The sequence below is a fragment of the Rhinopithecus bieti genome, unplaced genomic scaffold (assembly GCF_001698545.2).
Source record: "Rhinopithecus bieti isolate Rb0 unplaced genomic scaffold, ASM169854v2 scaffold_19459, whole genome shotgun sequence".
Taxonomy (NCBI): domain Eukaryota; kingdom Metazoa; phylum Chordata; class Mammalia; order Primates; family Cercopithecidae; genus Rhinopithecus; species Rhinopithecus bieti.
Genome location: NW_016809864.1, coordinates 57,849 through 71,565, shown reverse-complemented (window position 1 = coordinate 71,565; position 13,717 = coordinate 57,849). Strand labels below are relative to the sequence as shown.

General features: G+C 40.9%; 1 protein-coding gene across 2 annotated transcripts in view; it reads left to right on the top strand.

Annotated features, from left to right (window-relative positions):
* GRIN2A (glutamate ionotropic receptor NMDA type subunit 2A) overlaps positions 1 to 13,717 on the top strand; it is a 443,108-nt gene that overhangs the window by 413,014 nt on the left and 16,377 nt on the right. For both annotated transcript variants that reach the window (XM_017890721.1, XM_017890720.1), the window contains exon 13: positions 11,639 to 11,877. In XM_017890721.1, the coding sequence (XP_017746210.1) occupies positions 11,639 to 11,877 (239 nt within the window). The remainder of the gene's footprint in view (positions 1 to 11,638; positions 11,878 to 13,717) is intronic.

Sequence of the window (13,717 nt, the reverse complement as noted above, 5' to 3'; positions counted from 1 at the left end):
TCCTTAAAGAAATTTTCTCTTTTGTAAAGAAGTTTCACACTTTAAAAAAAAAAATTTATTTTCTCTCTGGTTTAGAAAGTCTGTTTTCGTCAACTTTCCTTATTACCTCACTTAACCCTCAAAGTTAAAGAATACTTATACCTGTACTATGCCACTCACCATTTTTTTCTATTTGTTACCTTCTATAAACTATGACATACATTCATTATATTACACAAATCCCAATGTCCAGTTAATTTGTATACAGCTGTGCAACTGCCACCCAGATTGAGCTATAAAATGTGAGCAGTATCCTAGAAAGCTTCCTCGTGGCCCCAACCAGCCAGTACTCCCCCCACAAGTAATCAACATTCTGTCCTCCATGACCATGGGGTGTTTTTTGCCTTCTTTTGACCCTCAAATAAATGGTGGAATCATACAACATGTATTCATTGATGTCTCTTATGACATTAATACATATTACTACATGTAATCACAGCTCAGTATTTTTCTCATTGCTGGGTGGTATTTTATCGTACACATTTATCCGTTTTGCTGTTGATGGGCATTTATATCACTTAGTTTTTGTCTGCTTTGGATATTTTTATACCTTTTTTGTGCACAAAGGAACTTATTGGTTTGGAAATATGCCTAGGAATGAAATTGAGGGTAATAGAGCGCGTCTACTCAGCTTTAGTAGATACTTTGAACCACTGTTCCAAAGACGTAAACCAATTTACATTCCCACCAGCAGCGTATGTAACTTCTCCAATTTCCAAGTGCTCCTTTTCTACCTTCTGTGAGAGGTAAAGCTGGCTTAACTGAACTCTAGGTGTCTTCATCAGTGGCTGTGTGGTTGGCTGTTGCTGTATGATCATAACCAATCATTTAGAGATCCAGATTCTTTCCCCAACATCCACATTGCCTTATTTTGTGACCTTGGTTCATGTAGCCTGACCTCCGATTTAGCATCAGTACAATGGGGGCAGAGGACTGTGGAGTCTGCCCCACCGACTTTCCTGAGTTAGAATTGATATCTAGCTTTTCTCCCACCCCCATGTGCTCTTCCGCTCATCCTTGGCCACGATCTCACCCCATCTGGTGCCTTAGACTTGGGATAAGGAAGAGGAGGTGAGAGGAGCACCTCCATACCTGGGGAGGGGGAAGATGTCATCAAAGGGAGAGCTGAGAGCTCTCCTAAGTCATAACCCAGCCCTGCACACCACCCCTATGACCCTCTATGGAAAGAAAAACAGAGTCTTCCTTCTGCTTTAGTTACAGATGGTTCTGACAGCTGATATGGGGTCTTTTCTGTAATAAGATTTATTTCTCACTTTCTGTCCTTCTCCATTCCCCTTCTTCTTTCTCCTCCTCCTCCTCTTCCCTGTCTTCTTTTCTTTCCTTTCTACTCTCTCCTTCTCTTTTCATTCCACAACCAAGTCTCCGGTGCCCATTAAGCTCCTTGTGCATACTAAGCAATGGGGAATAGTGATCAAATGGAAGTGATCCATTTTGCTTCTGGATTTTACAGCTTCGGAGAACTTGTTGACAACACTTCAATAAAAAAGAACCTGAAAAGCAGTGAGATCATTTTACTTGCTGAAAGGAAGGAACTATTTCTTGGCGTGTAGAACTGAGCAACACAGCACAGGTTGCCTTGGCGTTACAAGGGAAGCATCATACCCCAAATGGCTCAAGCCCCTGGCCAGAGATAAGAACTCAGAGGCATCTCCCCCAGCTGCGAGACCAAGCTCCATGCTTTCCCACTACTTCCTTTAAACGGATCATTCAGGCATTTGCCTGCAAACTTAAAGTGACCCGCACCCTATTTCCTTTCTTGTACTACTAGTTGCCACATTCTCTCTTTCTCGGGTTGACTCTTCGTTCTTGCCTTGTGTGACGCAGGAGCAGAAAACTGTCCTCTTGATTCATTGCACCTTCCCTGCCCAGGATGTGCAAGTAATACATCTTTGGGCTTATTTTATGTATTGTGGTGTACTGAATTTGCATCTTTCATCTGAAGAACTAGGAACTGCTGCAGACTGGGTTTTCCCTTGGGGAGACTACAGGGTTGGGCTTCCAGTGCCAGAGTGATGATCAGGCAGACATAAACTGAACATAGGTCAGACAAGAGCTGCAAGAGCATCATCAGTTATAAACAAGTTCCTCCTGGGAGAGATCACCTGGTCATGGATAAGAAAACTAGGCATGAGACTATCTATGAGGTAAAAGAAGCATCCTGAGAAAGGCACATGTAAACACCCAGATCTACCTCCCGTCATTGACCATCAGGGCAGGGTTATTAGCTGTTGTAGTACTGGAACCCCAGTTTAGCTAGGGGCTGTCAAAACAACACGGGTTCTGAAGTTATTGCTATCTTTTTTTTTTCTTAAATCTATATATGTTTAAAACACAAGAACCCTTTTGTGATATTAAAAAGTCCTCATATCCTTCACATAAGTCATCAGGTTTTGAGGACTCTTGATTGAGAAAATATGCAATGGCAAAAAGTCACTATGAATTCATTTGTGCTCACAAATGCATGTGCCTTTTAAGCCATGTCAGCTTCACCATCTCTATTTGTGTGAGGCAAATTGGTTAAGCAGATTCCAGAGAGCTTGGTATATAGTAAGATTTCCTGGATTCCTACAAGGTTTCTGCCATCCTACTTCAAAGAATTATATCTCTCCAACTTCATCCAGTAATGGAAAATTGTGACCATGTGTATTGTTTGATGTTTGATAGAGTTGTCCAGTCCTCTATTGTTCAATGCTCTTTTTAATTTTTCTTCTGAAAGAGATACTGGTTGGGAAACTGCACAAGTTGTAGTTGGGTTTTTTGGTTTTTGTTTTTATTTTTTTGAGACAGAGTTTCACTCTTACTGTCCAGGCTCGAGTGCAATGGTGCGATCTCGGCTCACCGCAACCTCCACCTCCCAGGTTCAAGCAATTCTCCTTCCTCAGCCTCCTGAGTAGCTGGAATTACAGGCACCCACCACCACGCCCAGCTAATTTTTTGTATTTTTAGTAAAGGCAGGGTTTCGCCATGTTGGCCAGGCTGGTCTTGAACTCCTGACCTCAGGTGATCCACCTGCCTCGGCCTCCCAAAGTGCTGGGATTATAGGCGTGAGCCAGTGCACCCGGCCGGAGTTGGGGGATTTTATGGTTGGGAACCTGTGTGCATAAAATCCCCCAACTCCATCCAACTTGTGCAGCTAATCACATGGCCTGTGAAATCCTGCAGTGTGACAAGTAGCAATGAACTTGACAATACTCAAGTTTCATCCATGGAGCAGAAACCTCAGTTGGAAGGTGGTGGTGAAACATTTATGCCAAAGACAGCCTGTCCCTGCCTCTAACTGGATACATTTAAGCCTAGCCCTATTTTTATTTTGGTTTTGTGACTTCTCAGCATTATACAGAAATGGAATATTCTGACATTTAAATAAGGAATATTTATCTCCCAAATTCAATCTATTTGTGTCCAGAATCTTGTACTATTTCCTATCACCACCACCATCAAAAGTATTTTTTCTCTTCAGCAAATAGTTCAGTGACCCTCTGAGATCATGAGAACAGAGGTTATAGGCTCCAGAATATTATTTCTGAACCCAAGGTTACTTGGGTCTTATTTTTCTCTAGCTCATTTTTTTTTTTCTTGTTTGTCAGATTTATTGGGTCTTTGTTTTGTCCTTTTGAGAGTTTTTAAATTTGTCTTTAAAAAAACATGGGTGTTGGGTCACCATGGGGAAGAGAGAAAGGAATGAGTTGCTCATTGCTGCATCTGGGAGGGTGGACTTGCCTCACATGGCTCTGAGTCAAGACGGTGGAATTAATGAAGCTAGGCCCTCAAGGTCGAAGCTCAGATGGTCTAACTGATCTTACTCGGCTCCAAGACCACAGACCACATCCCCAAATCTGATACGCAACTTCCTTTCGTCTACAGGACAACTGGGTAAGGAGAGGATTTGGCCCTAATTATGTGTCCCCCCCATGCCATCCTCAATTGCAGGACCACCATTCAGAACTCACAATGACCGAGTCTGTTGTCATTGAGAACACGAGCCTGCCAATGAATCTGTGCCCTAGATTTCCCATAAAAAAGTTGTTCCTTTGCCATTTCCAATTCCAATCAGGCTTCTGAGAAGCCCAAAGTACCCAACCCCTGGGCAACACATGAAACAGGATGGAAATGGGGTCAGTTAGCCTCTCGGTGTTCACAGCAAACCCTAATGAGATCAGCAGCAACAACCTTCTGACGTCTTTCAGCTATAGATGGAAGTCTATTCCCTGTGGGAAACCACCAGGCCCTATTGCTAGGATCTTTGATTGGAACATACTCGCCCAAGAGCCAGCCTTGATTTCTGGGTTTCAGAATCTATGCCTCACCCCTTTGCCTGGGGCTTCTCAAATTTCTTCCTTTCTTGAGCTCTGATTGATCCTCAGATCTGTGGATCACAAACTAATCAAGGAGACATGAGCCTTGTGTTATCCACAGTTGGTGCAATGTTATGAACCACATGTGCCAAGACCAGTGCCACAGATTAGGGGTACAAGGACAATAAGACAAGATTCCTGCCCTGAATAAACCCACCTCCCAGTGACAATTACATTCCAGTGTGACAAATTCTATTAAAAAGAAACAAAAAAAATCCAGGATATTATGGTAGAGGAAACCATGGCCTTGTATTTACATTCCTGTTCATTCAGGGAAGACTTCCTGGAGGTGGAGACTTCTGAAGTATATGCCAAAGATAGCTATTGCCAAGTTTTCAGCACAATACCATGCAGCTGGTGTATCCAGCATAGACTGTAATGGGTGATGATGATATTGGTGACAGTTTGCAATGAATCCTTGCGAGCAGTTTCTTCCAAGTGGGTTTCTCCCAGTCACTACATAACCTCGGAACAGGAAAGCTTAAGCTGCATCTTCTATCTGACTCTGAAATCAGGACAGGACTCTAATAGTGACTGTGTCACCCAGATAGAGTTGACTGGTGACCTTCCTCCACATGATAGCACCATTGTACACATTTGCAGTTTGAATGAGACATTGCACACTCATCACAGCTTCCCTTCTATTGTATGTGAGGAGACACTGGATTTCCAATCAGGGGACCATGACTGGAGAAACATGAGCAACAACTGAAGAATCTTGGGTCCACTAAGAAAACAGTTGGGTGTTCACTACAGATGTACATCTGACGGCCTTACTGTTCCCTGGGTACCCCAGACTTCTTAGCATGAAAATTGAGTTCTTAGCATTCTGGCTTCTAATCCTCAGGCTCCTCCTTTGATCCCTTCTTCTTTCCCAGAAATCCTGAACTGCTCTCTGATCTCAACACTCCCTGTTTCTTCCTGCCTCCAGCCCTGTGCAAATCCAATCATCTCATTTTGCCATAACTACTGGTTTCATGACTCTCTCTCACAGAAATGAGCTCTTAGAGGCCAAAGACTGTCTGTAATTCATCTCTATATGAAAATACAAAGATGCTTGCCACATGTTAAGTGCTTTAGAAATACTCTCTTTTCAGTGAATGAATGAATGAGTAAAGAAAAAACAAATGAAGTCCTCAGAAAACCAGAAAGCAGCGGCTTCCTTGACCAGACATGAAATAGAACATCGAACTCAGCTTCTCAGAACCCCATGCTCTCTCTTTTCATACCATCACTGCCTTGGGTCAGGTGCTTTGGCAAGAAACCAAGAAAAAAAAATATGTAGACGTGTGCCTGTGGAAGCTGATTTTAGAAGATACGTTTCAGCAAATTTTGGACAAAGCCTAACGGGTACAGGTTCAAAATGGATTTTTCACATTGACCTCAGGGGAGAAGTACTTGGGAAGTTTGAAGACTAGTCACATTGCTTGCTATGAAGTCTGTTCCCGAAAACTGCAGTTCTTCTGGAAGTGCTGAGAATGAGTCAGGGCAAATAGAGAAATGGTTTCTCTCATTTTGGATATAACAGAGTCTCCATGGGGAGCTGAACCTGCTCCCCGGACTTGCATTCTTGGAATCATAGATAGAGAGAGTTAGAAAGGCACAGAGAGCATTATGTGGTCCATCCCACCCGCCAGCTCCCTGATTTCAGGCAATAATAATATCTTCAGAAATACTTATTTTGTAATTAGTGTATGCCAGGCACTGTGTGTATGCAAAATCATTTAATTCTAACAAAACTCCTGTAAGATAAATACTGTTGTACTCCCATTTTCCAGATATTAAAACTGAAGCTTAGAGTGACTGAGCAAATTCTAACCTCTGCACCTGCGTGCCCTCATCTGTAAAATAGACCAGTCACATTAAGGTTACATGAGTTAATTTTTTAAAACTCTAGTATAGTACCTGAAGGACAGTCTATTTTATATAATTTTGTTAAATAGAAAAATAGATACATGAATGGATGAGTAGTTGGATAGATTAAGTCGAGTGGCTGGACCATGATCGAAGAGCCAGTACATGTGGAAAGCAAGAGTCTAATGCAGGCCGTCTGACTCAGATATTGACGGTAGTATACCTCCATGTTACTATCTAGACCTTACCGGATGATTGGATGTGCTTCCCAAAATCTTCAGGGAAAGGTGCTTTCTTTTATACCTCATTCTAGTGTTTTCTACCTGAAACATTCTTTCTTATAATTTGCTGGACAGTATCTAGTTGAATTTTCTTTCATTCCTTTTTACAAATATAAAACCCCTGGCTTCCTCCTTGCCAGTAGGTGGATGGGTAATGGGATAAACTCCTGCACGGTCTGCATCCTGTCTGTACTTTTTGTCTAACCAGCCTTCTTACAGACTCACCCAAGCAGCCAATGGAAGCAAGCTGGAGACACACACAACACTGCCTCAATTATTCTTGCCTGTTCCCTTTTAGATTCTGCATCTCTCTGACGGTTGACACCTGAAACTCTATTACTCTGTCTTTTAATGTTGCAAGCATTAGGAAAAGAGTGACCTTGACACCTTGCTCCTTCTACTGAACTTACAGCTTTCCTCAGGATGGTGCAGAACTAAGTGGTTGGCGGAGATACTTGTGGCTGGAAACATCTCCCCTGAAAACAGATACAGAAAGAACAGGTGCAAGTTCCCACGGGCACAAAGAAGTTCTGCAAATGTGCATGAGCTTACTGTCATTGGAGGAGGTGGAAACACAAAAGGAGAGGGCTTGGAGCATTACGTGGGGACCAGTCCTCTCCGGTGGGGAGACACAGGCAGTGTGGTTTGACTGCAACCCCAAAACTTCCCAGACTCCATATGTTCCCAGGAGAGCATTTAGCTTGTGTCTTCCCAGCAAGAATGTGTCTGCCTCAGGAAAGAGATGTAATTGTCCCATTTACCAGCTCTGGTTCACAAGATCACACTGACAAAGATCACAGCCTTTTTAATAGGAGAAACTGACAGCAGAATGAATATCATAGAGCCACTCCTTGGAAAAAGGACACTTGATGCTTCACCCTACCTAAAGGATGCACATTTCCCAGCCTTTTACTCTCAAGCCCACTGCAAGTTCCCCTTTGCTTTGTATTCCGTCTATTTATATGGCGGAATAACTCACTAAACAGATTTGAACACTTCTGCAATGCTGCCCAATTTAAGCCTGGGGATATAAGAAAAGACAGAAACAAAATATGGATTCAATGCTCACTACGTGCTGCAGGCCACGAAAAATATCAAAACCATAAAACATGGTCCCTGATCTCCCTCCAGGAGATTACAATATACTTGAGTAAATTAAAAATGAAATAAGAAAGTATTTGAACTACAGTTCAGTACACTAGTCAAAGAGGGCCACGAGGCAGGAAATGATTGATTTGAAAATGATTGGAACAGGCTGTAATTGGTAATGAGAAATGTGAATTTGCTCTTTTTTTTTTTTTTTTGAAATTGGAGTCTGCTTTACCAGGTTGACTTCCTCTAAAAAGAGGTATTGTTTGAGCAGAGGGCAGAAGGAAATCTTTTTATTTACATCCTGAAAGGAATCAAGATGATGTTTCTCATATCAGACTTCCCTCCTTACAGGCTTACAAACCTGGCTTTCTTTGGGGTAACACCGAAAGGAAGATGTTCTGGGAATCTCATGAGTCATAGCAAGAAGACCCATTTTTGTGTCTTCACAGAATCCAAAGGGTCTGAGCACAGTGGCTCACGCCTGTAATCCTAGCACTTTGGGGGCTGAGCCAGGTGGATTGCTTGAGCCCAGGAGTTTGAGATCAGCCTGGGCAAGATGGTGAAACCTCATCTCACTAAAAATACAAAAACTTAGCACAGCATGGTGGTGTGTACCTGTCGTCCCAACTACTTCGGAGGCTAAGGTGGGAGGATCACCTGAGCCCAGGAAGTTGCTGCTGTAAGGAGTTATGATCGCACCCCTGCACTCCAGCCTGGGTGACTGGAGTGAGACCCCATCTCAACAAAACAAAACAAAATACCTCCAAAGGGAGGGGGAAGTCAACAGCACATTGTATTTTGAAAGGAATGGCATTGGTGTTTTTGTGAGAAGAGGAAGCAGTCATGCAGGTCTGAGGTACATGGTGGGCAGAGAAATCTGGATGAGTTTGAGATAGTGTTGGTGGACTGTGAGGTATTATTTCAAAGTCTCCCATGACCTTTGTGATTGTGTGGAAGCATGGGAGGCTGTTGGAAGAAAAGGAATTGAATCAAGATACCCTCTTCTCATCCCTTTACCTACACGACTGATTGACCAGCACCCATTTTTGTGTGTGAGAAACTTGGAAGGGGATGGATTTCCTATTTTGTAAAAAACCTCATTAGCATGTGTGCTTTTTTTCTGGTTAATACATTCGAGACCTTTCATGAGTCACTTAGTCTGTAAAAAGAAAACTAGGAAAATCTCTGTCCATCAAAGTGAAGAAAATGCAACGAGGTTTACCATCTGTTTGAAGCTCTCGGTAAGAAAGTAAAGCCCAAATGAGCATGTGAGTTCCAATGCATGCTACTTAAATGGTGTAGTAATCAAAGTAAAAATTTTTCCATACAAAACTCATCCATTGAAAATTCCTGGAACCATGGAACCGTGGCAGAAGCAAACCCAGAAACTCTCTGTAGGGATGTTTCTATAGCCTAGTGTTCTTGAGAGTCCCATGGGGCTTAGAGGGAAAATAATTTGGCAGAAGATTAGCTCATGGTCAAAAGTTACAGATGTCACAAGGAAGTAACCCACCATGAGAGTCAGAACACGCAGCAAACAGAGGGATGAGAATCCCAAGAACTAAGGTGGGGGTGGGGGAGTCATCTGAAAGACTAGAGGTTTAAAACTATTAAATATATAAAAGTTTTGAAAATCATAAAAGGGTGGGATATTATGAGGAAAAGAACAGGCAGAACTGTAAAAAAACCAAATAAATATCACAATTAAAATAAAATTAAAACATAAACCTAAACATTACTAACAAAAGAATAAATTAATGTGAAAATATATCTATTGGAAATCACCCAAATGCAGCACAGAGAGAAAAAAGAATGCAAATATTAAAACAAGGTAAGTAACCTAGAGGAGAGAAGGAAAAAGTCTACAGTATTTTAAAGTTTTCAGGAAAAAAAAAAGATGGGACTATTAGATGGCATTAGGGAATTGCAAATTGAAACAATGAGCTAGCACTACATCCCTATGAGAGTGGCTAAAACCCCAAATACTAACACGAACACTGACAACGATAAGGATGGTGAGGACTTGGAGCAACAGGAACTCTCTCATTCATTGTTGATGGGAGTGGAAAATAGTACAGCCACTTTGGAAGACAGTTTGACAGTTTCCTACAAAGCTGAAACACATACTTACTGCATATTCTAGCAATAATGCTCCTAGGTATTTACCCAAACGAATTGTAAAAACTGTACCACACTAATGCAAGATATTAATAGGGAAAACTGAAGGGAACGGGGAGAGGTAGTACATGGGAACTCTCTGTACTTTCTGTTCAGTTTTTCTGTAACTATAAAACCACTCTAAAAAATAAAATCTATTAACTTTTTTAAAAAGATATGATGGGGAGAAGTAATGTTCAAAGCCGCAGTAGGTGAATTTTTGCCAGAACTAAACTTGTAAATATTCAAATTGAAAAATCATACTAAGTCCAGAGCTGAACCAATAAAACAAACCACACCTAGACTTCACACCAAAGACAAAGTGAAATTCTCAAAAGCAACTGGAGAGAAAATATAGATTACATAGAAAGTAATGACAATAAGATGATTAGCCAACTTTTCAACAACTGCCATCCAGATCAGAAGAAAATTTGACATCCTCAAAAGGTCAAGGAAAAATAATTGTCAACTTTGATTTTTATATTCAGCCACATCATTCAAGAATGAGAACAAACCAAAAACAATACATGCTAATTTCACATAACTTAAAGACCAATATTAAATCAATCATTATGATTGACTTCTTCAAAAAGAATTGATATAAACATTCAGAGTATTTCCTTAATTTTTCTCAGCATGTCCCCATTACATCTTAGACATCATGTATATACATATACATATAAAATATACTTTTCATTTAACATATGCATCTTCCTTGATTTTTACTGTCCTTGAAAGATCATTTTTAAAGGCTGAATTATAGTCTAAGTACCATAGTTTAGTGAATTGCTAGACAGTTCGTATATGATTGCTAGATGTTTAGATCAGAGGATTTTCTCCTAAATGGCAACTGGATAAAATGCACATAAAAGAGAGAGAATAATTCTAAGCATGCCTACTGTTTTCTTCCCCCATTGGAAAAACCACCTGGTTATTTAATTGCCTACTGAAGTTAGGGGGTGGGGATACTTTAGTTTGCAAGGGTCCATTCAGAGCCAGCTGGATGTCTCATTTCAATTAAAGTTTTGTGCTCTAAGTATACTGCTCATGTGTGACTTTTCTAAGTAATCCTGAATGTTCTAAACAGAAAAAAAAAGAAATATATTTGAGGATTGCCATAGGTCAGGCACTGTGGTAGGCATTTTCTTCACAACAATAAATAGTAGCAAACATACTACTTATGAAACTTACTATGATCTGGGTTCTTTAGGGATTTCACACATTCTCATGTCATTTGATCCTCATGGCAACTCTACAGAGGAAGTATGTTCTATTATTATGCCTATTTCACAGACAGGATAACTGTAGCTCTGAGGCCATGCAGCTAGCAGATGATGAAGTCAGAATTGCAATGAAGTCTTTCTATTGTCACATTCTGCGCTTTTATTCCCATGTCTTGTTCAAAGCTTGGGTGAGTGTTGGGGGCAGGGGTAGGAGAAAGCAAGGTCAGAAAAACATAATAATGACCGAAATAAAAGACAAAACTCCAAAACTGAAACCAAAACCAGGAACTGTGCTAAGTTATATATATTATGTATGTATATAATATATAAATATATATTAATAGAGAATAACCTTGCTGTACCCTGTTTGCTGTATATATATATATATGTTCTCTATTTTAATATATAAATTTCATCACTGCAACAATATTAGGTAGGCTTTGTAATCACTATTATCTTCACTCAAAAAGTGACCAAATGGAGAACAGCAAACCCAGAAACTTGCCTTATGGTTACATAGCTGTGAGTTGAACATCGTCTGTTCCAAACCCAGAAGCGTCTGCCCCAAAGTGCATGTTCTGGTCCTCACTGCCTGTGAATGTTGTGTCCTGTCTAGGTGAGATGGAGGAGCTGGAGACCCTGTGGCTCACAGGGATCTGCCACAATGAGAAGAACGAGGTGATGAGCAGCCAGCTGGACATTGACAACATGGCGGGCGTGTTCTACATGCTGGCCGCGGCCATGGCCCTTAGCCTCATCACCTTCATCTGGGAGCACCTCTTCTACTGGAAGCTGCGCTTCTGTTTCACGGGCGTGTGCTCCGACCGGCCTGGGTTGCTCTTCTCCATCAGCAGGGTCAGTACCCCCGGGGGCTGCTTCCTTGCACCACAAGCAGGTTTAGAAAAACGCGTGGGTTCTTGACAGCTCAGTGGGGTCTGCACTTCCTCCCCTTACCAGCCCTTTTTGGGCTTGTCAAAAGAGCATCCAGATTTTGTGCATTCATAAGCCAGGAGTTGCAAACCTAGATGACTATGGAAGGCAGAAAGGAAATGGGAGTGGGTGCAGCAGGCGGGACATGAGAAAAAATAGCACAAATGACGTGAGACGGCAGCTAAACCTCAGTATCAAAGTGAGAGAACGATAGGGAATACTGAGGACTGTGGCCAATCGCATAATGTTTGCCTTACAAGTAGCGGGCAGCCATCCTCAACTCCTGCTGAGTGTTGTCTTATGGGAAAGTAGGGTCAATATTATCAGGTCTTCTAGTTTTTTAAAAAGAGAAAATGTCATCTGATTTTGCTGGAAACCTTTCCATTTTTAAATATTAGTAACTAATTCCATTTAAAAAAAAAATTTAAAAACACTGGGCCAGACACAGCCAGCCCGTGGCTTCCATCACTAGTGCTCAGGTATGTTGTATAACACTACTAATGCTGCTATGCAAGATGTTACAATTTGTGTATGCATTGTAACAGAACATGCACAACAAAACAAAATCTACTTGCAATGCTGTGCAGTATGTATCCACATCTAACAAAACACAAAGAGCATGTGGAATGCAACAGCACATGAAACGAAACACAGATGTAAAGTAACAGAAGAAAATGCACACATATCAAGCAGAAAACAAAGTATACCTTCAAGTCAACATAAACAACAGCACAGAATACGTATCTGTCTGTCTTCTTATCTATATATCCATTAATTAATTTCAGCCATCTATGCATCCATCTGTTCATCCACTCATCTCTCTTATTTGCCCACTTTGTTTTTCGTTTTGTTTTGTTTTGTTTTGTTTTTGCTTTGGAAGAATTTCATTGATTAGGATTTTAAAATGGTGAAAACTTTTGGTTAGAAACATCTAATTGCAGCAAACCAACACAGCACATGTATACATATGTAACAAACCTGTACATTGTGCACATGTGCCCTAGAACTGATAGTATAATAAAAATAAATAACATCTAATTTTATATGCTATTGTTTACTGAGAAAGCCAAATAATTGCTTCAAAATAAATTTGTATATTCTTAGCATTTGCTAGTTTCAAGAACTGTGGAGATTTGGAAGGTACACATTAGTTTAGCGAGGAAGATTTATTTTCTTCATTCAGTTGCACTCCAAACTCGGGTTCTGTGCAAATACATATTTCCTAATTAGCTTGATGGCATCTAAACACATAGATTGCTTAAAAATAACAACGTACGTGCATAGAGCTAGGTCTTATGCCAACTTTAAGCTAATTCTCCCAGCCAATTACCAAAGGCATTTCATATCCAAATGATTCTGGGATTATCACCAAACAAATGCATACTGTTGCGTTTACTTCTAAATCTTGCTTGTTTTTGGAAGAGCATTTCCTCTATCTAAAACACCACTAAGGAAGCCAAGTTGATTTATCAACATTTTAAGAAATGAAGTAAATCCATATCTTCCTTTCCAAAGGATGGAATGGAAGGCAAACTGGGCAGCACAGGGCAGGCATTGTTGGTGGAGTTCCTTGATCAGCTGGAATTTGCACTTTGGCCATTCCATCCCTAGGGGAGAAGAACCCCAAATTTTACGGGGAGCAATGTGTTTTTATTTATTATTTTGTTTAATTAATGTATTAATTTTTTAAATGGAGCCTCCCTCTGTTGCCCAGGCTAGAGTGCAGTGGCATGATCTCGGCTCACTGCAGCCTCCACCTCCTGGG